We start from the raw sequence: 26,391 nt of genomic DNA on the forward strand, positions 1-26,391 counted from the left end.
AGACAAAGCTTCCCTTGCAGTCAATGCTTCACTGTCAGGGTTTGAGTGGCCGACTCCACTTTCTCCCCCTTTTCCCGGTGACACAATGTTGTTTTAAAAGTACTTCTCAGGGGGGGTATAAGGGATAAAGGCGATAACTTTTAAGAAGTACCAAATTTTGTTCAGACGTTTTTCTTTGAAGTTCCAGGTTTCTAACTTGTTTTTATGCTCCGGAGCCTCAAATCTCATCTCTGTAGGACTTTAAACTCCTTTTTCCAGGGGACTATAACCCCTTTTTCACTTTACTTCTCATGGGAACTCAAACCCTTTTTCTTACTGTATATGTCTGGGGGGTTTGAGTCCCCCTCAAACCCCAATTAAAATCCTGGGAACTCAAATCCCAATTGAAACTCAGGGGGCTCGGACCCCAATTAAAACACAGGGGACTTCTTACCCAAATTAAACCCGGCCTCATGCAAAGTGACTCGTTAGTGTGCAAGTTTGCGAGTTACCTCAAAGATTCCGTCACCACCGAATCCCAGGAGACGAGGGGTCCAATGAGCACTAAGTTTAGAGCGAGAGATCAAGGTGAACCTTACCTTATGGGCTTACCCGTCTCATGCAACCAACACTCAGACGATCGCTTATTCAGTCCGTCTGGAAGTTGCGTGTATTTGGGAATCCCACCGCTGCCACCATGTATTAGGTTCTTTCCCGGGGTTTCACACACGAGATGCAATTCGCACTCACCAACTTCTGCAAACAGAGTTTATTAGAGCCTGGACAAGCTAGGTGACCCCCATTGAGTCACTTTGCATGCCTACGAAGTTGAGTCAAAGATGCGCTGAACACAAAGGAAACACCCTCCTCTTTATACAGGTTAGTTTCATATGCTCATAGGTATTCTGACCACACCCCATCCCCACCCCCATAACCACGTTATCCCAGTTACAGTGGTAGGATGAGGTCTTCTTCGGAGATAATGTAAATGTAAATGCCCTAAGCCTGGGGAATCGTTACGTAAACAATCTCATGACTCAGTGATTCCCCAATAATATGTAGGTGTGATACAATGCACATTGGGGAATGATCACGTAAATGAATTTGATTGGCCCCCGGGGGATGGCTATGAAAGAATTTCTGAATGGAAGGGACTGAATGAGAGTTGAATTTGATTATAGCAATAGAGTAGTACTAAATAGCTGCCCAAATGATGTGTGGATTACAATGGATCACCATTTGAATTCCTGCAAGCTATCTGTGAGACAAAATGTCGCCCCCACCCACTTCCAGAATGTTCAACTTCTTGGAGAAAGACAGCACAGTCTAACCTTTTAACATTGCACTAATGTCCAGAGAGATTATACAATTTAATCTTTTAACATTACAAATGCAGGGAGGGAGCCAAAGATCTTCCCCAAATCTGGTCTTGACATGAGATCCAATCGTTATGTTAATCTTCAGCACAGATCAGAAGAGAGATGTACGATAATTCTGATTTTTAAAGTAAAGTACACCATTTTTATACATTTTGTGTTAACAATAATCACATAATGCGGTCACGGTGTCCTCCACCTTCTACACATCCAATCTTGTGAAACATGTAGTCAATGATGAGCATTCTTATGGACAGCCTTGGGTTCCCATGGTGTTTAACAGACATTGTAATCGCCAGGCCATTGGATCTTTCTACGCATTCTATTAAGTTGCGTTGCAAAGTTACTGGTTATACTTCTTCGGACCTGTCCCATGAAAGATAACAGTTACCAGAGAAAGTTTTTTAAGAGGAGATTGAGATGGGAAATGAGAAGAATTCAAGGAAAGTATTCCATAACTTGGGACATAGGAAACTGAGTGCATCAATACTAGTGTTGAGAGTCAAAAGGGACATGCATAATTAGTCGGAGCTAGATGACAGAGAGAAAATGGGGCCTCTCAGCATTTACTGTGGAAAAGGATATGGAAGATCTCGACTGTCGGGAAATAAATGGTGACACCTTGCAAAAGCTCCAAATTACAGAGGAGGAAGTGCATGATGTTTTGAAACGCATAAAGGTGGATAAATCCCCAGGACTTGACTGTTGGAGAGGCTGAACTAAGTTGCAGACAGAGAAAGGGAAGATTGTAAAGCTGTGTATCCATCAGTGTGAATTAAATCTGAGTTTTTGACAGCCCATTGAAGACTTTGGCGTAGGATTGCTGTATAAATCAATGCTTTGAGAAGACAACTAGGTTACTTTTAGAATGAAGAGTTAGTGTTGTCTCAGATCAGATGTGTGGAGAAAACCCTGAAGAGGCTGCTTGAAGCTGAGTACATTGAAGCTCATGCGTACAATAGCTCCAGGAAGAAGCTAACTGCAGTACCGGTCTGAGTTGAAGTCACTAGTGGCATAAGCCTACTCAGGTGTTAGATACAGAATTTCTGATGTGAATATTTTGAGTGGTATTTTAGGTACTGCACCAAAGGTGTGATTTGGCTATAATACACAAAAGCTGTTTTGTTTATTTACAATTCATAAAGGAGTGTATTAGGATTGTACTTTTACTATGTATTTCACTATCTTTGAGTTTGTACAATAAAATAAATAATAATCTTCTCCTTTGTTAATAAACGTTGTCAAAGCAGAATCCACAGCATTGTGTAGTGATGTTTCAGTAATAGATCCCTTTGTTAAAACCAAAACAAATCAAACTTTGATCAGTCAAGCCAGGTTCCTTTACAGAGTCCCATTTGTCTTGTAATAACAAATAGCTCAATCATAATTATTAAGACTTAACGAGAAGATAGTTTCTTGATATGAAAGAGGGAGCTGGACTTTTGTGAAGCAGTTATAATGACTGAGCAACTATACAGTACCTTTCTTACAGCTAATCCTTCATGCTGCAGTGAAGTGCTGGCCCACACATTTCTTAAAATTTTAACTAAGATGAGCATGCTATCATTGAGTCAAACTGACATATGGAGATCCATAATTAGATCAAAATTGAATACTGAGAGATAAGTGAAGATTGTTTAACGGTGAGGGCAAGTGATTTGTAAGAAGTGGTTAAATTTAAGAAGAAGTTGTCACTAAAAGAGTAATGGTTGTATGAGGAGGTAAGAGTGACAAAAATAGAAAGAAACAAGTGTCACAAAAAGCATTGTACTCAAAGCTTGTAATTGCTTCAGACTCTCAACTCCTGACAGCAGCTCTGTGCTATTCTTCATGTAGTGATAAATATATGGACTGTTGGCAGTGCGGCCTAGTCTGGCGGTAACTCCCCAGGACTGAGAACAGAGAGAGGACCAAGCTGGCCCCACTCTGCTGAACTGAAGAAACATAACCTGGGATTGGGTGCACCCTGTCTAGCACTGGAGGAGGACCCTAGGCCTCAGAGGCAAACGGCTGGCACCATGTGTGGTGACAGATAACAGAAAGATCCACAGACATAGCCAAGGCTGCTGTCCATGCCACCAGAGATACAAAATTTGTTGAAGTGCAGTGTTGATAATCATCCACTATTCAATAAACTAGAAGAGTTTTTAAGTGTAGAGGATATTGTCTTCACCTGTAGTCAAGTCTGAGATTTCTTAAGACACCAGTAACCAACTTTCACAGGATGACTTTGGATACCTTTTGTGTTATAACGCGAGGTAAACCCTTCTGCTACTTTAAACCAGACACACAAAAGCTCACCTTGCCTCGTAATCTGTAAAAATATGAGTGACAAAGAATTACTAAACCCCCACGATTGAAAGAAAAAATTAATGATTTACTTTTTAAGTATAAGAAGAAAAACATTAAATAAGAACTATCTACACTGTAAACCTTCTTTGTCTGATCAATTTATCTACCTCCCACTCTACAACACGATACTGATCTGCAAAACTCCCCCAATTAAGGTTTACAAAAAATTGATTTTTAAATTTTAATCAGCTGTGTTGATTTTCCTCTGTATCTATCTCTGTACATTTTTTCTGGGTCTTCGGTCTTCTGCTGCACAGGTTTCATAGCTTTCAATGAGTGATTCTGTGGGCAGTCAATGTTTGTTGGTGCTCTTTGCCACTCTGTTTAACTGTTCAAAATGCCCATTTTTTTTACCCCAAAATATTGGATTGTATCATTTGATTTGATGTCCTCAAAACAATAAAATTCAAAATCAATTGTGTTTTGGTATCTTAGGGCATAATTTAAACTGGCCAAATTCAAATCTGTTGTGTACCATAATAACACAGCTCAACTATTTGTTTCACAGCCAAATGTTACATTTTAAAATTTTTCAGCACATTCTGCGCTTGTTAAGTCCTTGCCCTCTTTACCTTTCTCTTAAAGGTACAGTACACCCATAACTTCATAACATTTTGCCTGCTGTTATTAGTTAGACAGGAACTAGGATCTTGACTGCCTGCAGTTGTACCTTTTCTTGGGATGACAGTGAATTTGAGAAGGTGACCTCCCAACAGGTTCAACAAAGAGAAGAAATGTTCTCATGCAGAAGCTGGAAAAGAAGTGTTGAGAATGGAAATACAAGTTCTCACCTTTTCAAAATTTGGGGAAACAGCTAGCCTCTTCTGTTGATGAAGTTTATTGTTGGTATCCTGGTCCAGAGCATGGTGCTATTCCATTGCTAGCTTCCAATTCAGGCTCTGATGCAAATGTGACTGAACTTTGTGTTCTTGGTTTAAAAAGTGACCTTCTTGGATCTTTCTGTGTGCAACGTTGGTGACTTTATGCAGAAAATGGCCACTCTTCCTGGGGAGGAAGATGAAGGGGCACAGAACGATGTGATAGTTGCAAAAGGCATTGTTGAAGAATACCTAACATTTGATTGCAGACAGTTGGAAGACGACAGTTGTGAGATGATGTTGGATCATACTTTTCAATATGAAATCCGACTGGGGTTACCTCCAATCTCTGAGTCATGCAGCAGAAATATAATCATGGCAGAGCTCTTTGAGATGTGGCTGGAACTTCTGGATTGTATGGAGGAGCTAATCTGGAAGTACTGGGAAGTGCAGATTTCAGTTAAAGAGAAGAGCACTGCCTCAGATGAAAGTGCAGGAATTGAGCCAGAAAATATTGTTCGTGCCTCTTGAACTGCAGGTATTGCAAGCTTGAGTACCAACAAAATTCCAGCACACATCTGATTGTAAAGCAAAAAATAGAGTAGCAAAGGGTAACAAGAAGAGGGAAAGATGAACTCTATTACAGTAAAATCTTGCATTATAGTCATTGTTTCAAGATGATGCTGGAGTATGGTGGCATTTTGCATGTGAAAAAATGCTTTTAATTGTGTTTTTATATATGTGATAAATCTAAATCTAAGAAAGATACAGTAGATAAACCCTGTAATAATTTAATAAGTAGCTATCTTGATGTGCATGTCTGGGTTTTTGAGCTGAAATTGGTAGATTGATTATCCTCATTTACTTGTATGATCCATCTAGCTGTGTGGTCAATTTAGAATTCTAAATGGATCACAACGATGAGAAAACACACATCTTTTGAATCGATTTGATTATTCATTATGCAGATGAACGATATTGTAGAAGAATGATGAATGGTGGTAATGCTTTTTGCAGTTTTCAGATGAGCTACATCGTTTTTTTTCAGAATGGTTGATCCGACAAAACAGTGCTACAACTATTTATTCCAACTTAAGTAAAAGGTGCATTGCATTTTGCTTCACGGTTCCATAAGGAATTGGTTGCAGTACAACCTGAATAGCAGACCAAAAGCTGAGTGTTAGTTTATGTATTTTCAAATCAATCTCGGTCTGTTTGTCTCTGTACACACACCTAAATCCACCAATAACTGTATACAATGTATAATTTTGTCTGTTATATATATTAAAATTTTTATACCATGCCATATCTGAAATCCACTGCTTAGGAATACCAAGCAGATTACAGTTATACATGCATTGTTAGATTGAGAAGGGAAATCCGCAGAGTTTGGCATGTAACACAAGGTGCATGCACTGAATGTTTGACCTGCCAATTAGCAGAGTAAATGCTGGTTATATTATAAAAGCAGGAGATCCTGAAAATACTCAACAGGTTAGCCAGCATCTGGGAAAGAAACAGATCAGTGTTTCAGTTTGAAGACCTCTCAGCTGAATTGGAATGATAGATGAGTAATAGATTTTAAACGAGAGAAAGAGTCAGAAATGGACACGAGAGAGTCTGTGATTGGGTAAGAGGATAGAAGCAACTAAATAAACAAAATCATTGTATGCAAGGGCATGGTCATGGGACAAGTTACACAAGATGCTGCTTAAGAAACCATGAATAATAGAATGATCAATGGCCATCTCCCAAAAGCAAAGATTGTAAAATCTGATGACAGCACCTGAAACTTCTGGTAGGTTGCAAAGTGCCTCATCAAAAGTTGAGGCGTTTTCCCAAACTTGTTTTGTGTTTCATTGATCACGAGAAGAGTTCTAAAAGCAGCAGATCACGATGAAGGTAAAGTTGCCATCGTCCCAGAGGACTATACTGCTGCTGTCTTCGAGAGAGGCAGCTCATAGTAGTTTGATCTCTGTGTCAGCAGGCGAGGGGAGTGGTTGAGAAGGAGATTCCTTTGTGGTGACCTAGTGTAGGAATTGAACGTGCACTGTAGGCAACACACTGCATCACAAACCAGCCATTACATTAGGGTAGGAGCAAGGTGCAGTGGTTTAATTATAGATGTGTTGTTATCATGATTGTCAATGTCTTCCAGAAGTACAACACAAATGCAAATTATTGCTTTAAGTTGGATCAGTTCCTGACCTCATGTGAATGAAGTAATCAGTTATATACTCTTGTATTTTTGTTAGTGAACTGAGGTCAAATTAATTTCTGTGAAATCTTTCCAATTTACACATTTTAGTGAAGCATTTGTATGATATTCTACTTGGATAAGTATTTTGTACACCAAACCAGATAATATTTTAGTAGCTTGTAATGTGACATTTGATTTGAATCAGATCATACGTGTAAGTTTGGAATGTAGAATTTGCTTTGTAGGCTACTGTGAAGGTTAGGAACATTTCCAGTAAAATGAACTACTGTCTACACTGGTAAAATAAATTTATTCTGAATTGCAAACCTCCTGGAGCAATGTGATGTCAGTATATTTCAAATATGGAAAACTTGATGTTCATTCTGAGTTAGAATACAACAAATTGTTCCTGTGCTTGATAATTGCTTGAGGCAATTGTCATTTATGCTGGAGCATTGGAGGCTTTTATGTCTAATATAAAATATAGTCAATTAATAGTTATTGTTGTGCTGCATATTTTATGTGAATGACTAAGGATACAGTTCCTTTTTAGCAAGTAGTTCTAATTCCTGATTTAAAGATTTTGATTTAAATTAGTTTTGTGAACTCAGTTATTAATTGTTTCAAAAAATACTTTGTAGAAAATCTGCAATGATTGCTGTAAATAAGTAATGACCAGTTCATACTGAAAATATTAATAACTTTCAAAAAGATAGAAAAGTCATTTTCATTTGATTGGAACTTTCATGCCCTTAAACTTGAGAGTTTGGAATCATGTTCCTGTAAAGTTTTCAGTGAGTGATTCAAAATTAAGTTTGTGTTGATTTCTTCTTGCAGTTTACTTAAAGAAGGTTCCAAGATGTACACACAGTCAAAATCAAAAAGAGCTTCAAGTTTCCATGAGTTTGCGAAAAGCACCAGTGATGCTTGGGACATTGGGGATGATGAAGAGGAAGAGTGCATGTCTTTTGCTTCCCAAAGCCTTAATTCAAAAGTTGCAATGGCAACAGCTGCTCAGGTCATTCAGAACCACAATAAATTGAAGGAACCTCCTGGAGAGAAAATGCAGCAATCTGAATCGTTTGATGAGATTAAAAGGAATGGCAAGGTGGTCAAGTCGAACAGCGAAGTACAACTGTCAGTGTCTTCAGGTAAGGATATGGTTGTATTTCTGTGGGCATAGTTGGATTAATTAATGTTTTTGAGCTTTGGAGATGACAATGGTTGGGAGCCTTCTATTTTATATTGCTTTTTTTATTGATTATCCTTTGCCGTTCATACGTAAACAAATGCAACACTGATACCTTGATATACAGGGTTTGTTCAGGCATATTAGCTTCTTAAAAAATGTACCTAGCTGCAAATAAAACAGACACATGTTCACAATTGAAAATAACTTGCAGTGTAGTAGACACCTGGGAACCAGCAGCACTTGCAAGTTGTGCAATATGGATAGCCTTGAAAGCATCAAGTCTGTTTGCAACTTAAACATGGAACATGTAGGTAAGCATGAGGTGGCAACTGAACTGGCTTTTGTAGATGTCATTACATAATATCAATCAGGCACATAAATCACTAATTCTGGGATGAAGTCTTAAAAGCTGTCTTCCAGGACTAGGTTTCATTATACATTTGCACATCTACTGGTATTGATGCTACATATGAACTATCCATTCTCCAAGAGCCAGAATATACTGTAGTCTCCTAAGAAACATCACAGTAGAATTTACTACTTTTAAAAGCCTGCCAAATATTATTGGGTATTTCTAATTTAAACTTTATTTGGAGGTTGTGAAAGCAGTCAGGACAGAGGAAAACTTGTCAGCCTTCAAGAAGAATCTGAAACCCAACCAAAACCCTGAGGTTCAAGGGAATGTGTGGGAAAGAAAGTAAAGCTGCAATCGGAAAATTGTCTCCTTTCTCCAGTCTGCTACTTGTGAGCTCTTAATAGCACCCTGTTTATGACATAGTATTTCAAACTGCAGTTAGTGCAGTGAAACAGTCTGGGCATCAGTGTACACTATGTTAGGCTCCCCATGCACTGCAGTCCTTCAGCTGCCTTCGCCCCAAGCAAGTTATTATTGGAGCAGATCGAAGGATCAGAGTATTCCTTCCTCATTCAAAGAAAGATCTCACAATGGCAATGAACTGAGAAATTCAATGAGCAGAAAATGAGCTGAAGTTGTATTTTGCTAGCAGATTTCCAGAAATGGGTGTAATTCTAAATGAGTGAAGGAAAAAACAAGAATGTTGCAGGAAGTATTACTAATCCTGGGATATTTGCCTCACTTAGTTGTACGTGCACCTATTTTTAAAACAATGTTTCCTGCAAGTAGAAGGACACCTTATTCAAGTCCATTTTGATGTCCCTAATTTACAGATTTCACTATGTATACGTAATCGTGATATTACCTAGAATTCTCTTTTTTTTCCCCACAAAAATGAAATAATTTTAATTAAGTCGAAGCATCAAACTTTAATATTAGGGTATTGAAAATGTAGTGTTAAGAACTTCACTTGAAAATATTGCTTAATATTAGAACTGCAAAATTGTCTCAAATATTGACACAGTACTACTATTTTGAGTTCTTATTTGCAGGTCACAAATACGGTGGCACAGTGGTTAGCACTGCTGCCTCACAGCGCCAGGGACCTGGGTTCAATTCCTGCCTCAGGCGACTGACTGTGTGGAGTTTGCACGTTCTCCCCGTGTCTGCGTGGGTTTCCTCCGGGTGCTCCGGTTTCCTCCCACAGTCCAAAGATGTGCGGGTCAGGTGAATTGGCCATGCTAAATTGCCCGTAGTGTTAGGTAAGGGGTATATGTAGGGGTATGGGTGGGTTGCGCTTCGGCGGGTCGGTGTGGACTTGTTGGGCCGAAGGGCCTGTTTCCACACTGTAAGTAATCTAATCTAAATCTAATCAAGGTGTATGCAACCTTTGTGTTCAGAGGTGTGCCATATGCATTGTTTTTCTGAAAGAAAATTATAAGGACTCCAGTTGTGGTTAATCTTTTGTACTTAATGGCACTTGCGATTGAAGTAATTTTTCTTGGAAACTTCTATTTGTGTAACTTTGAACCACTTATTTATCCACATCAATTTTAGTTGACTAAATGTGCTTGATTTGACATTTATATCCACAAACAATTCAAATGTAAAATCTAATACTTTTGAATCATCCTTGGTGTAGAGAATGGAGGTTTGAATGTTATACTCTTTGGTACACCTTCACGATGAGTGGATATGGGATAATGTAGAATAAATGACAATGAGGTGCGTGTTTCTGAGCAAATCAATTTACCAGTCTGATTCTCTGTCTCAATTAATGTCTAAACTGAGGTTATACGTTCATCAGCTTACCTCATTTAGTGCTTATTCATGCATGTTTATATTTGAATGCGATTGTAGATTTAATCATATAATCCAGGTTGTGAATGTACTGCATGGTTGTAAGTAAAAACATTCAGTAGAAGTCATGGAATTGAAATTTTGTCAGCTTGCTAAAGTGGATGCAAAGGACCTGCTGATATTATTTCAAGGAATGTAGGTAGTTTACCCTTTGTCTGACCAATGTTTCTCCCTTAGCTAATGGTACCAAAATCAGATAATTTGTTTATTGTTTTATTTGTTATTCTTGGTACGTCGCTGTGTGAATTGTTTACTTATTTAGTAGTATCACCTCCATTCAGAAGCAATCCATTGACTTTAAAGCATTAAGAATGTATAAAATGGTAAGCAAATTCTTTTTTTCTCTGTATCATACAATATTGGATCATTTTCCTGGCCCTGCAACAGAAATCTTTGAGTAATAAATTTAGTGTTCTTTTCTCAGTGATCATGATTCTTCTATGAGCAATTGCATGATGCATTACATTTTGTCTTAAGTCAAATCGTTTCCACTCAATTGTCACAATCATTGTAAAAGATTTATTCGTGGATTTGCCTCCTTGCATTTCACTAACAGTTTGAGGTAATTCGGAACCATTGGGTTTATCACTAATGAAATACAGTAGACTCATGTAGGATTCATAATTCTTTTGATTTATTACAGGTGGAGATTGAATGAACTGCTGTCCACTCCTTCACTGACAAGTTTTTAATTGACCTCACTTCTCCTGTTCATGTCTGAGTTGATACTTTTGAAAGTGCTAATAAACAGGGAATGAAGTGGAGATAATCTTTTGTCTGAGTGGTTATTGGTCAGGGAGTAATCTGTTCATTTGCTAATATGAGAAATTGGTTTCATTTTTCACGAGGCAATTTAACATCAAGTAGCAAAGAAACATACTTATTTAAGCATTAGGAATTTTGGTCATTGATCATTCATGAGAGACATCAACAGGAATAATTACCGATTGATTCTAAAACCAGGCACAAGTCTAGAATATGGAATTGAAAGGCTATTGCTGCCAGTTGGAGTGCCTACAAGCTGAGGTTACAGCACATAGAGATGCAGCTCAGTATGGCTAATTGCATCCTTAAACCTGCCCTTTGGTAGAAGTTGAATTATTCTGTGAGATATAGTGTTTGACAAAATTGTGCAATGATTTAGACATGGGGCATTCTGTGTGTGCTGTATATTTTTCACCTTTACTAAACCTGTAAACTTAACATAGCTTCATAATATATTGAAGTTGTAATGTAAATTACAACCCCTTTCCTCCTGTCATCACTTCCATTGTTACTCTATTCTAGCACAATGGCGAAACCTATTGCTGTATTTACATTTGTCTACATTAAACATTATTTTCTCAGGATTTTAATAAACAGTTAAGGTCTGGGTTGCCAACATTCTTCTGTATTTTGCTTACTAGAAGCCCATCTTGAATTATGCCTGTTTCGACCTGAGTGCATTACATTATGACCAGGTTTTTGTATCTCAGGCTATAATTTTATGGCTAAAGCCTTTAGGCACTGTTAAAGGTAATGAGTTTGAAGAATGGAAAACAAAGTTGTAACATTTTTAAGGATAACGATTGCTTCTTTGCCATTTGGACAGAATCATTTTCTTTGAAATATTATGTAAATGATATGTATATCCTTACAGAGTTTAGAGTTGAATTTTATTCTTATTGTATCCCAGATGAAAGCCAAACATTTTAATCTGTGTATTAAAACGCCTGAAACTGCTGGGAAGGTGATAGCAAATTAATGTGCCCACCTGTTGGTTAAAATTGAGCTATTTATAATGAAGAAGGAATATGTTGAGAGTTCCATTTTGTCGAAGAGTTTAAGTAATTTGCAAAGCTTAGCCCATAGTTTCAAGAATTCAGGAAGAATTCTAACTTTGCTATGAATCCCCCCATGACTTTTTTTTGTCATGAAATTGGATTTAAAATGTTAATGTCAATTAACGTGTAAAATGTAAGTGTGTGCCAGTAAATGTAAAAATGTAAATGTGTACCAGTGGTCTGCTGGAACATAGAACAGTACAGCACATTACGGCCCTTTGGTCCCCAATGTTGTGCTGGCCTTTTATCTGCTCTAAGATCAGACTAACCTGCATACCCTTAATTGTACTATCTTCCATGTGCCTATCCACGAGTCGCTTAAATGTCCCTAATGTATCTTGACTCCACTACCACTGCTGCCAGTGCATTCCATGTATCCACCATGCTCTGTTTAAAGAACGCATCTCTGACATCTCCCCCTAAACCTTCCTCCAATTACCTTAAAGTTATGTACCTTCGTGAGAGACATTTCCACCATGGGAAAAAGTCTCTGATATCTAGCGTATCTATGCCTCTCAACATCTTGTACACCTCTATCAAGTCACCTTGAAGGAGTGACACAATGATAGTCTCAACGTACTTCCATCTCTGCCCTTTTCAGCACAGTCTCTGCATACCCCAGTGCACCAGCAGCACAATCCAATTATCTGTTGTTTATAGAGTCATACAGCATGGAAACAGATTCTTTGGTCCAACTAGTCCACGCCAAACATGTTCCCAAGCTAGTCTGCATGGTTTGTGTTGTGGCTCAAAGAATCAAAGTCGGTGGCGGAACTTGTAATGTAATATAATCCAGAACCATTGCACAAAGTAACATGGAATTGAAATTTTGTCAGCTTGCTAAAGTGGATGCAAAGGACCCGCTGATATTATTTCAAAGAATGTAGGTAGTTTACCCTTTGTCTGACCAATGTTCCTCCCTCAGCTAATGGTACCAAAATCAAATAATTTGTTTCCTGTGAGAATATTGCAACTACTTCATCATTGGCAGCTAGTGCAAATGCTTAGTACCTCCTTAATTAGAGAACACAGTTTTGGCCCTCAATATGTGTATATCACTGCCTGTTGAATTGAGTCATACATAATGATAGAAAACATTTTTCAGTGATCTAAAATTTACAAAAGCCTTCTCAAAATGATTTAATGGCTGCAGCAATATGTTTATCACCAAGACCAACAAGTAATGATGGTTGTAACTCTTACAATCTCATAGAATGGCACTATTTACTAGACTGATGAGGCAGCAGGTACATGGGGACATGACCAGCTTCAAGTTTCCTTCACCATCTTGTGGGAATATATCACCATTCCTTCACTGTCATTGGGTCAAAGATCCTGAAATTCCCTCCCTAACACTTCTGTGGGTCTATGTACAGTGTGTGCATTACAGTGATTCAATAAGGTAGCTCACCATTATCTTCTGTGCAACTAGGTACAAGCAATATATGCTGATACAGTACGATATGATGCCCATATCTTACGAGTGAATAAAACAAAAATGTGAACTACATGTGAATGTGGAGGAGGAAATGAACTCTGAATAAGAGGTGCCTTCTTGAGATGAGAGGATACTGTCCATGTCTGTTGCTTGGGAGCAAGAAATCTTCTAAGGATTGTGTAGAGAAGGTGGGCTACAGCTAATTGCCTCATCTGCATTTTTAGCTGCTGACTACATTACTAGAAAGTCATCCTTGGAAATCTGGTATACTTTTCCACAGGGTAGAAAGCCTGATAGTGAAGGAAGAGACTGTGGGATGTTTTTCCTTTTGGATCTTGATTCAATTTCAATAGTTTATTTTACCTCATTTCATCTAATTCTTTTACTGTTGAACTTGAAATTATTGCAAGTATAAATAAACATCAGTAATTTGAGACTGTAAAGATTTTGAAGATCAATCCATGATATAACATGATAGTGTGTGAACACTCAAGTCGAACAAAGGTGCTAACCTAAAGTGATAGTATCAAATCCATACTATAAATTGCTTCTAATGGCAGTTTTAATGTGACAGTTGCATTAAATAGGAGAACAAAACCATTGCAAGTTGTTGAGTTATTTCAGTGTCTGGTATAAAATAACTGATGAGATCTTTTCCTTAAATCCGGAGATGAGAAATTAATTCTTTGCACTTACCGCCACTCTTGAGGTCTGTTGGCCAAAGATGGCTTCAGCGATTCACCAGAAGCTGCATATTTTCTGACTGGCTTTAACATTGGGATTGCAAAGTTTTAATGAGAAGTAGGTCCTTTTGTATTTGATTTTGAGGATGGGACAGAGGGAGGATTTTTTTTGAATTATTTTTATAAGGTTCAGTGGTATGGTGCTTTTTTTTGGTGGGGTATGATTTATTACATTTGTGAGGGGTTTACTGTACAGAAGTGTTATGGCTCAGAAGGAAACTCTTCACTTCATTATATTGTGCCAATACTGACTTGTTAAATGAGGTGGGGCTTGGCGTAAGGTAAGTTTTATTAGTGAATGATAGAGCTGAGTAAGAGGTCTCTTAAGGGATTCTTGGGAATTTGGAATTGCAATTACATGATTTAGTGGAGGTGAGTTAGTGCTATGGTAGCCATTTGGGAGATTTTAATGCTGTGACAATGCAAACTGAATATGGGCTTTACTGAAGATGCTCTATTGAGGGAATGTGGTGGCTAGATGGCGTTTCACTCAGTCCTCTCAAAGAAAGTCTTTGCTAATACAATTTTATTGAGCAGTGTTGATATAAAGCTTGTGTAAGTCATAGTTAATTGGAGACAGCTTGGTGATTATCTTTGGTTGATTACTGATGCCATATTCCACTTTACTGCTAATGGATGTGGATTCAATCGCTTGGACACATATACAGGATGGTGGTACACCCAAGATGTTTACAGGCCAGAAGTTACAGCCATTACAGCCCATTGTGTCTGTGCTGGCTAACAAAGATCTGACTAATTCTAATTTCCAGGTCTTGCTCATTGCCCAAGCAGCTCTGGCAATGCAAGTGCATATTTAAATACTGCGTAAATGTGCAGAGAGTTCCAAACTCTCACCACTCTGTGAAAAAAGTTATTCTTAATTTGCTTCATCGCCTTCAATGCCTGTTCTTAAATATGTGCCCCTTGGCTATTGACCTCCTTGGTAATGGAAAAAAGTGCCTTCCTAGCCACCCTATCTATACCTGTCAAAATCCTAACCACCTGTATCAGGTCTCCTCTCAACTTTCACTGCTGCAAGAAGAACAACCTCAGTCTATCCAGTCTTCCTGTTGTATCCTCCATCCTAGGCAGCATCCTGGTAAATCTCCTCTGCACCCTCTCTTGTGCAATCACATCTCTCCTATAATGTGGTCAGTAGAACTGTATGCAGTACTCCAGTTGTGGCCTAATTGGCATAACCTTATTGCTCCTGTATTCTATGCCTCAGCTAGTCATGGCATATACCTTCTTAACCATCTTGTCTATTTGCCCTTCTACCTTTAGAAATCTGTGGCTATGCTATCCAAGGTCCTTCTGATCTTCAGTGATTTCGCGGATTCTATCATTCATAGTGCAATCTCTGGCTTTGTTAACCTTCCTTAAATATATTACGTCTCACGTTAGAATACCATTTGCCACTGTTCTGCTACCTGACCAGTCCATTGATAACCTCCTGCAGTTTATAGCTGTGATCCTCGTGATTTATCGTCTTTGGTAACCCTCAGGTTAAACCACCACCAGTTGTTTCTAATGACACAGCCGCCCTATTGTCTGCCAACTTTACTTTATTTTTAACATTCTACCAATTTTCATTTGCAAATGTCTTGATCATACCTGATATTAAGTTACCGATCATACGTGTGCATGACAAATAACAAGGGACCCAGCACACAGCGTGTGGAAACCCAACGGAAACCGATTTCTAGTCATAGAACCATCTCTCTGACATCTGCTTCCTGCCCCTCAGACAGTTTTGGATCTAATCCATCACTATGATTTGGTATCATCATAGCCTCTCTTACTTTGTTGACTAGTGTCATGGACTTAGCCCAGACCACTCAAAACATTCTTGAGCAGGCAATCCAGACCATAACTTTTCAGTTTATTTTGGTAAGTGTACAGTCAGATTTACGTGGAATAAATTTGACTACTAGGGTTTAAAACAGATGAATTTATTCATAAAATTACACAATGAAACACAAAGAACAGAATAAAGAACCCCTACAGAACTAAATCTATCCAAACTAGAATTAATTATGCTGTTCCAAACACACACAACAGTCCCAATAAGCAAACCCCCTTCAAAAAAAAGGGAGAAAAATGGAACAGATGCTTATAGGGTGAAGTTAGAAGGACAGAAAGAGAGCAAAGCCTGTTTCCACACAGTGGAACTCCTAACTGGTTCTGGACTGAACTGCTCAGCTAGAGAGCTGACTACACCCCTTTTATTATACAGGTCACTTCTAAAACATGACCACTTTGGCCTGAAGTCTCATCTGTAAACAAAAAGGCCTCTCAATGCCCTTTAATTTCTGTACCAAACCAGTCTAAGTAGAAAGGGAGTAGGTTTATGACCCCACTGGGAAAAAACAAGGACACAGTATCCTTGAGAAAAGGAACAGCTTTTACTAAGAAGGGAACGGCTTTGTGACACCTCCCCTTTTTAAAAAAAACAATCAATTCCAAAAGATGGCTTCATTTTTAAAACCCTTTAAAAACAAACTAGTTTGTAGTTTAAAACACACACTTTATGCTATACTGACTACATACATGCAAACATGCACAACTACATGTGAATTCAGGCCATGGCACAGTCTCCACCGACTGTCTCCATATCTCATTCGAGTCCCGATAATGCATCAGCAATCACATTTTTATGACTTGCCGCAAGCACAATTGTTAAGTTAAATGGCTGCAACAACAAGCTCCATCTAAACAGTTTGGCATTTTTGTCCTTAAACTTCTGCACAAATGTCAATGGGTTATGATCAGTGTATATGATTGTCTTGAATGCATTGCTAGTAATATAAACACTGAAATGTTCTAATGCCAAAGCCAAGCTTAATGTCTCTTCCACCACAGTTGAATATTTCTGTTGATAAACGTTCAACTTCCCAGAAAAATACCTGATGGGTCTTTCTATTCCCTCATCATCCTCCTGCAGGAACACCGCGCCGCTACCTACTTCACTGGCATCGATAGCTACCTTGAAAGGCTTCATGTAATCTGGTGTGGCTAATACTGGAGTAGTGGTTAACACAGTTTTTAGGTTGTCAAATGTCTTTTGACAGTCCGCTCTCCACTGAAACCTCTTGCCCTTTTTTTTAAACAATTCCATGAGTGGAGCAGCCACACTGCTAAAGTTCTGCGCAAATTTCCGATAAAATCCACTCGATCCCAGGAACCCAGTACTGCTTTTTTGTCGATGGTTTGGGACATTCCCCAATTGCTTTCGTTTTCGCATCCCGTCAAGCCATTTGTGCATGTCCAATAACATAACTCAGGAATGTGACTTGGGCTTTGGCAAATTCACTTTTAGCTAGGTTTACCACCAAGCCTGCCTTCCGAATTCAATTGAACAAATCTGATAAATGCTTTAGATGTTCCTTCCATGAGTGATCAGAAATCACCAGGTCATCAATATGCACCACACAGTTGGGTAACGACCTTATTAGTCAGTCTCTGAGGTGTGGCTGGAGCATTTTTCATACCAAATGGCATGACTTTGAACTGATATAATCCATTTGGCATTGTGAAAGCTGAAATTGCTTTTGCTGTCTCCGACAGAGATACTTGCCAGTAGCCTCTGAGCAAGACCAACTTAGAAATGTAAGTTGCTTGTCCCACTTTTTTGACATAATTCTCCAGCTGTGGAACTGGATATGCATCAGTCTTTGTAACAGCATTAAATTTACAATAGTCCACATATAACCGTTGGGTACCATCTGACTTTGGTACCATGACTATGGGTGAATTCCAGTCACTGTAACTCACTTCGATTATGCCATCTTGGAGAATGACCTCTATTTACTTCTGAACCTGTGCCAACTTTAGAGGGTTATGTCTATAAGGCTGTTGCTTAATTGAAATAATAGCTCCTATCCCTACCTCATGCACAATTAGGTTGTGGACGGCACGGTGGCACAGTGATTAGCACTGCTGCTCACAGCGCCAGAGACCGGGTTAAATTCCTGCCTCAGGCAACTGTCTGTGTTGAATTTGCACATTCTCCCCATGTCTGTGTGGGTTTCCCCTGGGTGCTCCGGTTTCTTTCCAAGTCCAAAAACGTGCAGATTAGGTGAATTGGCCATACTAAGTTGCCCGTAGTGTTAGGTGAAGGGGTAAATGTAGGGATGGGTCTGGCTGGGTTGCTGTTCGGAGGGCTGGTGTGGATCTGTTGGGCCACAGGGCCTGTTTCCACACTATAAGTAATCTAACCTAATCTCTAATCTACTTCCCAGTTTATTTCCGCATATCTCCCCATATGATTCATTTGAGGAATGTCCGATTCCAAATCCTCTGAACTTGGTTCTTCCTTCTGTGCTGTAATCATTAACATTGTCTAGCTTTCCTTCCCTATCAAAATGTGTTTTGAGCATATTCGCATGACAGACTCTGAGATTTCTTTCTGACCAGAGTCCTTATCAAGTAGTTCACCTCACTCACTCAATTTCTTCTCAATTTGATAAGATCCACTAAACCTGGCTTTTCAAGGCTCCCCTGTTTCTGGAAGTAACACCAATACCTTATCCCCAATTGCAAAGTTGTGAATTTGTGATTTCTTATCCACTTCCTGTTTCATTGTATGCTGTGATACTTTTAAATGCTGTCAAAACAACTCTCCAGATCTATTTAATCATTCTCTAAAATTTGACACACAGTCCAAATGGGTGGTCTCTGAATTCTGACTTATTAATTTCTCCTTAATCAATGTTAACGGTCCTCTTATGTCATGCCTTACGAAATGAACTCAGATGGACTGAATTTGATCAATTCATTTGGTGCATTTCTGATCGCTAAAAATACAAACAGAACTCCCTGATCCCAATCATCTGGATAATCCTGACCATAAGCCCTCAACATGGTCTTTAGTGTTTGATGCCATCTCTCTAGTACTCCCTGCGATGCAGTAGAATGAATTGCTTTGTTTCCAAGTTATTCATAACATCCATGAATAGTTTGGATGTGAAGTTTAATCCTTGATCTGACTGGATCTCTGTTGGTAGTCCATACCTAGTAAAAAAAGAAACCTTAAGTTATTTTTCTACGACCCTTCTAGCTGTGATGTTGCATAATGGGATTGCCTCTGGAAATCTAGTCGACACTTTTGTTTGAGGTAGGGGACCTGCACAATCAATCAAGACACTTGTGAAAAGTTTCTCAACTGCTGGATTGGGTATTAAATGTGCAAGTTTTGTTACTGCCTGTGGTTTTCCGATTAGCTGACATGGATGACACGTCTGGCAATATTCAACGATATCTTGTATAGTCCGGGCCAGTAAAAGTGTCTATGTAATTAGGCTGTGTTTTCCCCACCTCTAAATGACCTCCAAGTGGTAGCCTTTTTTAATGATGGGTCAATGTTATCATTCCTTCAATACTCTGGCATCTCCTGTGTCTAGAGAGGATCTGAAAATTACTGCCAGGGTTTCTGATATCTCCTCTGTTGCCTTCTGCAACAACCTTGGTTACATCCTATCTATGACTACGGATTTATCCTCACTTTCTCTTTCTTTATTCTCTCTCTCGTGCGCTGACCCCCTCCCTCGTCCCCTCTCTCACCCTCATGCTCTCTCTCCAAAAGGAAAAAGGAGACAAATCAGTGGCTGAAGAGGTTGTGTATTGTTCAGAGATTCAAGTTTTCAGTCAGTTGGAATCTCTTGTTGGGACAGAAACAATCTGTTCAAAAAGAATAGGTCTAACCTGAACTGGACAGGAACCAATATCTTGGCAGGGAGATTTGCTAATTCCACAAAGAGAGACTTTATACTGAGAGAGAGGATGAGGTGGAGGATTTCTAAGCAACAGTGTAAATACAAAGATTAATGGGGACGGTTCTGAATGTGAAGACAGCATGTTACTTAAACAAGAAAGATGAGAGAATCAGAATATGTAGTAAGTCTGAAGAACTGAATTATGTTTACTTCAGTGTAAGGGATCTTTGCAGGTAAAGCTGATGAACTCCGGTCATGCTTAAGAACATGGGATTGGGATGTTGAAACTATTACAGAAACTTGGTTGAGAGATCAACAGGACTGGCAGCTTAATGTTCTGGGTTTTAGATGCTATTGGAAGGATAAGAAAGGAGATGGAGTCGTGTATGTGATTAAAGAATCATAACTGCTGTAACTAGACAAAGTCAAAAAGTAAAATAAGAAAGAAACGATCACCTTGTTAAGATTGTACTATAGGCCACCCAATAGTTAGAGGGAAATTGAGAAACAATTATGTAGAGAGATCTCGGATATATGTAAGCATAATAAGGTTGTAATAATGGGAATTTTAATTTTCCAAATAGTGACCTGAGCTACCATAGTCTTAAAGGTTTAGATGGTGAAGAATTTCTCAAATATGTTGAAGAAAATTTTCTTTATCAATATGTGGATGCACCTACTAGAGAAGGAACAAAACTAGACTTTCTTTTGAGCAATAAGGCAGGACAAGTAACTGAAGTAAAAGTGGGTGAGCACTTTGGGACAAATGATCATAATTCTGTTAGTTTCAAAATGTTTATGGAAAAGGATAAGCTTTCCCTAAAAGTTCTTAATTGAAGTAAGACGAATTTTTATAGAATGAGACAAGAACTTTAGAAAATTGATTGGAGTTGACTGTTGGCCGGTAAAAGGATGTCTGACAAGTGGGAGGCTTTCAAGAATGTGACGAGAGTTCAGAGGCATTGTGTTCCTGTTAAAATGAAGGGTAAGGCTGGTAAGATTAAGTAACAGTGGATGAATAAAGCTATTGAGGTTTAGTCAAGAAACAAAGAGAATCTCATTTTAGATATAGACAACTTGGTTCAATTGAATCTGTTAATCAATACAAAGTGTGTAGGGGCAATCTTAAGAAAGAAATAAGGAAGGCAAAGAGGGGATATGAGATAGCATTGGCAGATAAGGTTAAGGATAATCCAGAGATTCTACAAATACATTGAGTAAAAGGGTAACAAGAGAAGAGGGTAAGGCGCCATAAAGATCAAGGAGGTCATCTTTATGTTGAACTCCAGGAGATGGCTGAGATCTTAAAGGAATATTTTGCGTTTGTTTTTACTGTGGAGAATGAACTAGAGGCTAGAGAATTTAGAGAAATAAATTTTGATTTAAAAACCGTTCCCATTACAGAAGAGGAAGTCTGAAGGTCTTGGAGAGTATAAAGGTGGATAAATCTCTGGGACCTAAATGAATGTATGCCAGAATGTTGTGGGAATTAAGGGAGGAAATTGCAAGACCCCTTGCATAAATATTTGCATAATTCATAACTACAGGTGAGGTGCCTGTTGACTGCAGGGTAGCTAACATAGTACCTTTTGTTTAAGAAATGTTGTAAGGAGAAACCGGGGAACTGTATACCTCTAAGTCTTTAGATGTAGGTAAAGTGTTGGAGGTAATTTTAAAAGGTAAGACTTATGGATATTTGGAGAGATAGAAATTGAATAGAGATAGTCAGTATGGTTTTGTGTGAGAAAAATGGTGTTTCACAAACTTGATTGAGTCTTTTTGAGGAAGTTGCCAAAAAAGTCAATGAGGACTGAGCAGTAGACATTGTTTACTTGGACTTGACTAAAGCCTTTGTCAAGGTTCTGTATGGTAGACTAATTAGTAACGTTAGATCACATGGGATTCAATGGGATTGCCAGTTGGATACTAATTGACTTAACAGCAGGTGACAGAGTAATAGTCAAGAGTTGTTTTTCTGACTGGAGGCCTGTCACCAGCAGTGTACCACAGGAATTGGTTCTGGGCCCTCTTTTGTTTGTCATTTATATAAATGATTTGGAAGAGAATTATAGGAGGGATGGTTAGTAAATTTACAGACAGCATCAAAACAGGTGGCATAGACAGTGGAGAAAGTTTTCTAAGATTACAAAGAAATCTTGCTTAAATGGGTCAAAGAACTCCATCCATTATTCATCTCAACCTGCATAAATACAAGGTGCAACACACTTTGGTGCAACAAACAAGGACGGAACTTATACAATTAATGGTAAGGTCTTGGGTAATCGTAGAGTCATACAGTTTTTTGTAGAACAGAGGGACCTGGGGATTGAGGTACATAATTGTTTGAAGTTTGCATCAAAGACAGGATGGTTAAAAAGGCTTATAGCATGCCTGCCTTCATTGCTCACTCCTCTGAGTATAGGAGTTGGGAAATCATGTTGAGGTTGTACAGGACATTTTTGCGGTCTCTTATGGAATACTGTTGTCCAGTTCTGGTCACCCAGTCTTAGAAAGGATATTGTTAAGCTGGAGAGGGTTCAGAAGAGATATAAGAGGATGTTGCTGGTTATGGAAGGTTTGAGTTATAAAACACTGGATAGGCTGGGGTTTTTTCCAGTGGAGCGTAGGAGATTGAGAGGTGACCTTCTAGAAGTTTATAAAATAATGAGGGCTGTAGATAGGGTTGATGGTTGTTGTCTTTTCCCTCAGATAGATGATTTTGAGACTACAAGACACAATTTTAAGATGAGACAGATTTTAAATGCATAGTAGTTTGTGTGTGGATTGACCTTTCTGAGGAAGTGGTGGATGTGGATTACAATTAAATTTAAAAGACGTTTGGATAACTACATGATAGGAAAGGTTTGGAGGGATATGGACCAGGAGCAGGCAGATGGGATGAGTTTAGTTTGGGATTATTCGGCATGGACTGGTTGGACTGAAGAGTTGTTTCTATGTCCAATGACTCCAGGACTTTGTAAGAGAGTAAAAATCACTAATCTGTGGTGAGATTCATGTGCCATTAACAGTGCAGTGTCAAGTTGCAGAAAGTTTGAATGAAGTTATGTAAACATTTCAATTGTGTGCTAAAGGTTTATTCATTGTTGATTTAAGCTGTATATTTTGATAAGCCATCAGGTGAATCTGTGTTCCTTGTTTTAACTTGGGTTCAAAAGTTGGTGAAATTACTAAACATGATAGTGACTAATTGGTCCAGCTTCTTATCTTCTAGCGTAATGGTTGAAGCTCTGGAGCAGCAGACTCATGGAGACCTCTACCATCAAGTAAAGTGTGTGCATTGAATTATACCACTTTGCTGTTAACAGAATCACCAAAATATCAATCATATTTAATGTCAGGCTGATGCAGTTACAGGGTGCATATTCCTTGGGATGTTGGGTAATTTCAACAAAACTAGTGAGCTGGCATTCTGTGAAGACCTTATGACAAGATTATAAATTGCTTGTGGGAATTGTAAAATCTACTAAGGGCTGTTCGTAAACTTTCTTTAGAAAGTGGATCATTTCTATTTATCAATCTTTTCAGCTGAATTTCATAACTAGCACCTCTGTTTATATTGATTTGGGAAATACATCGGACATTTTAAAAGCTTTTTTCAGATGATTTATTTTTCTATCTTGATGTGTCATAAATTGGATCATCTCGGTATAGTTTAGCACACCAAGTTGGAGAAAATTCAAGACTACAATTTTTTGTTCTTTGCAGATGGATGCTTACCTGCTTGTCCACTCTGATTTAAAAAAAATGAAGAACTGCATTATCAAGATTGCAGCAAGAAGTTAGCTTCTAATGATTTGTACATTGGAGATTAGGGAACCTTGCTGTGCATTCTGTCACTGTTGGTAGATGGATTGTTGGGACGAAGTTTAGTTATGCTTTCATAAATTGTATTTCTGTTGTGGGATTCCCCAGCTTCAGTTTGACAACTGAAAGCCAATTTTGCATGTAATGCTGGATAGTTAGGGATTTTGACCTCAGCCTTGTACAAAAAGAGGATTTTTTTTCTGATTAGTGACCAACTTACCCGACCCAAAATGGTGAATGGCAGACAATCGTGGTTGTCAGAGCTGCTCCGTTTGAAGTTTCCTCAGTGCTGGTGGTGATTTTCTCGATTTCTTGAAGTAGTGGTTACTGTTAGCGTAAGCTTTTTGCTTTGTTTTTGGAACTTTTAAAAAAAAATCAAAATCGGCGGAAAGTGAGATAGCAGGAATTCAGGAGAGACCATGAGAGAGGTCATAGAAATGTTTTAGAGTTCATTTCATTTACAAAAAACCTAGCAGTGAACTCTCTCATCTGGCTGACTGTGAATGTACAAGCGTTTCTGGAAATCGGAGTTCACACCAAGAAAAGCAAGCAAACAACAAAATTTCACAGCGAACCTCATTATTGGAACAGTTCCCAGCTGTGAGTGTCAAGTTTTCAATGATGAGCTAAGTTTATTTTTAAGACTTATAAAACTTGTCTTGATATTTTTTGTAAATCTGTGATAGTGACTTAAATGAGGGCTTTTTATGTTTTACTGAGATCTGTCTCTTGGTTAATTCTTTTTATCATAGAGCAGTGTTTTTAGGGTAGTAAGACTGCTGTTTTCTGGGTCTGTACTTTAATATGCAGAGATGGCCATTAGTAGAGCAATATGCTCTTGCTGTTGAATGTGGGAGATTAGGGAGAATTTCACTGTTCCTGATGATTATTTGTGCAGGAAGTGTGATTGAAAATCCTACTGAATCACGTAGATTGGTTGGAATGGCACTTAGAGACAATGAGGGATTTATAGGCTGAATGGCAATATCAAGAAGGTAGAAAAATCACAGATACCGTTAGGTAGATGGGTTACTCCGTGGAAAGATAGGTGAGGTAGGCAGGCAGTGCAGGAGTCTCCTGTGGCTGTACCCATCTCCGACAACTGTGCTGTTTTGGCAAATGTAAGAGGTGACGGACTCTTGGGAGAATGTAGCACTGATAACCAGGTTTTTGGTATCGAGACTGGAAAACATGTTTCACGTTTCAAGTACCTGCAGTATTCTGCTTTTCTCAAAGTATTTTGTTATATTTCTTCCTTTTGTATCAAAATTATGTTAATACAAAATTCATGTACCTGCAAGCTGTTGGCATAGCAATTATATATTTAACATAACAATTGTTCGGTGTGTACGAAAGAAGATACGGAATATAAAATCCTAAGCAGTTCAAATATTTTAATGGGAATGAATTGCCTCTGAATTAGCTAGGTAAGGATTAAACTCCTTCAGGGAAAAATGAAAATAAACATGTTCACCTTTCTGAACCAGTTTGCTTTTGTTTTAAATTTAGTGTCACTTCTTTGTCACTGCCTAACTGTCATTCTCGTAATTAGAGGGCTTCGAATTATACAACTACCAATGATTGAGCATGAACATTTTTATCTCTATTTGTGGAAAACAATTTTAATCAATGCCAAAATGACCTTTTCCCACTGATTCTATCCCAAAATACAAACAGATGGAATATAATAAGTGAAGTGAAATAAAACAGCATCATGCTGAAGAAATAATTTGGTAAGCTCTTCTATGTGATGATATGGTACAAAATCAAAAGACGAATATCTGCTGTGACTCTTTGCTGGTTTCAAAGTTTTACTAAAAAAAAAGTTCAAAGTTAAGGTAACTTTATAGGGAAGTGAAATTTTGTTTAGAATAGTAGACTTTTCTGTAAGGACACACCACAAGCCAGATGAGAACGTACTTTTTTCTCACTTTTGGCAAACAAACAAGTTTGAGCAACCAAAAAGTGTTAATCTGCAATTGGCTGTGGAATAATTTCAAGAGCTACTCATACCTGGGTTTGTTTCCACTGAAGTTTACAAGAGTGAAGTATACTCATTTGACTGAAGTATACAAGATCCTGTTTAATCTTGGCAAGATAGGTATGGACATGATGTTTCTTTTTGTGGGGGCATCTAGATTTCAAGAGCACTGTTTAAAAATTCAGGATTGCCTTTTTCGAACAGAGGCGAGGAGTCGTATTTTCCTCCTGAGGGTTATGCAATTTTGGAACTCCGTGCCTCAAAAGGTAATGGAGGTGAGATCATTGAGTATTTTAAGACCAAGTAGATGGATTCTTGTTAAGCAAGGGAATCAAAGGTTATTGAGAATGTAATATTTAAATCACAACAAGATAGCTATGACCTTACCTTTATGGGAACACTGATTTATGACTTTAAAGTGTAACTCAACTTCTGAAATGTCTGTTCTCTTATTTCTTGCTAATGTCTTTGTACACCACAGCAATTGAAATTTCTTTTGAAACTTGTTCAAAATTTAGTTTACTCTTTTCCAACAATACCAGCTCTTGTTAAATCTTACATTAGTCTATTGCCTGTTTCTCTTGGAAGTGCTGGGCAGGAAAAAAAGGAGAGGAGTTAAGATAAGGCTGCACATTACAGTGGGGCACAAGTGAAACAAAATGTCAAGAAATCAACTTGTGTAAGAGATCCATTCCATAAAAAATATTTTCAGCTATGTAGAAATTAGAAAGTGAC

At 38.4% G+C, this 26,391-nt stretch overlaps 1 protein-coding gene across 2 annotated transcripts in view; it reads left to right on the forward strand.

Moving 5' to 3' along the window:
• The window catches only part of LOC132828188 (TBC1 domain family member 22B-like), a 309,362-nt gene that overhangs the window by 38,376 nt on the left and 244,595 nt on the right, over positions 1-26,391 (forward strand). For both annotated transcript variants that reach the window (XM_060845124.1, XM_060845126.1), the window contains exon 3: positions 7,563-7,876. In XM_060845124.1, coding sequence (XP_060701107.1) covers positions 7,563-7,876 — 314 coding nt within the window. The remainder of the gene's footprint in view (positions 1-7,562; positions 7,877-26,391) is intronic.

The sequence above is a fragment of the Hemiscyllium ocellatum genome, chromosome 26 (genome assembly GCF_020745735.1).
Source record: "Hemiscyllium ocellatum isolate sHemOce1 chromosome 26, sHemOce1.pat.X.cur, whole genome shotgun sequence".
Lineage (NCBI taxonomy): Eukaryota > Metazoa > Chordata > Chondrichthyes > Orectolobiformes > Hemiscylliidae > Hemiscyllium > Hemiscyllium ocellatum.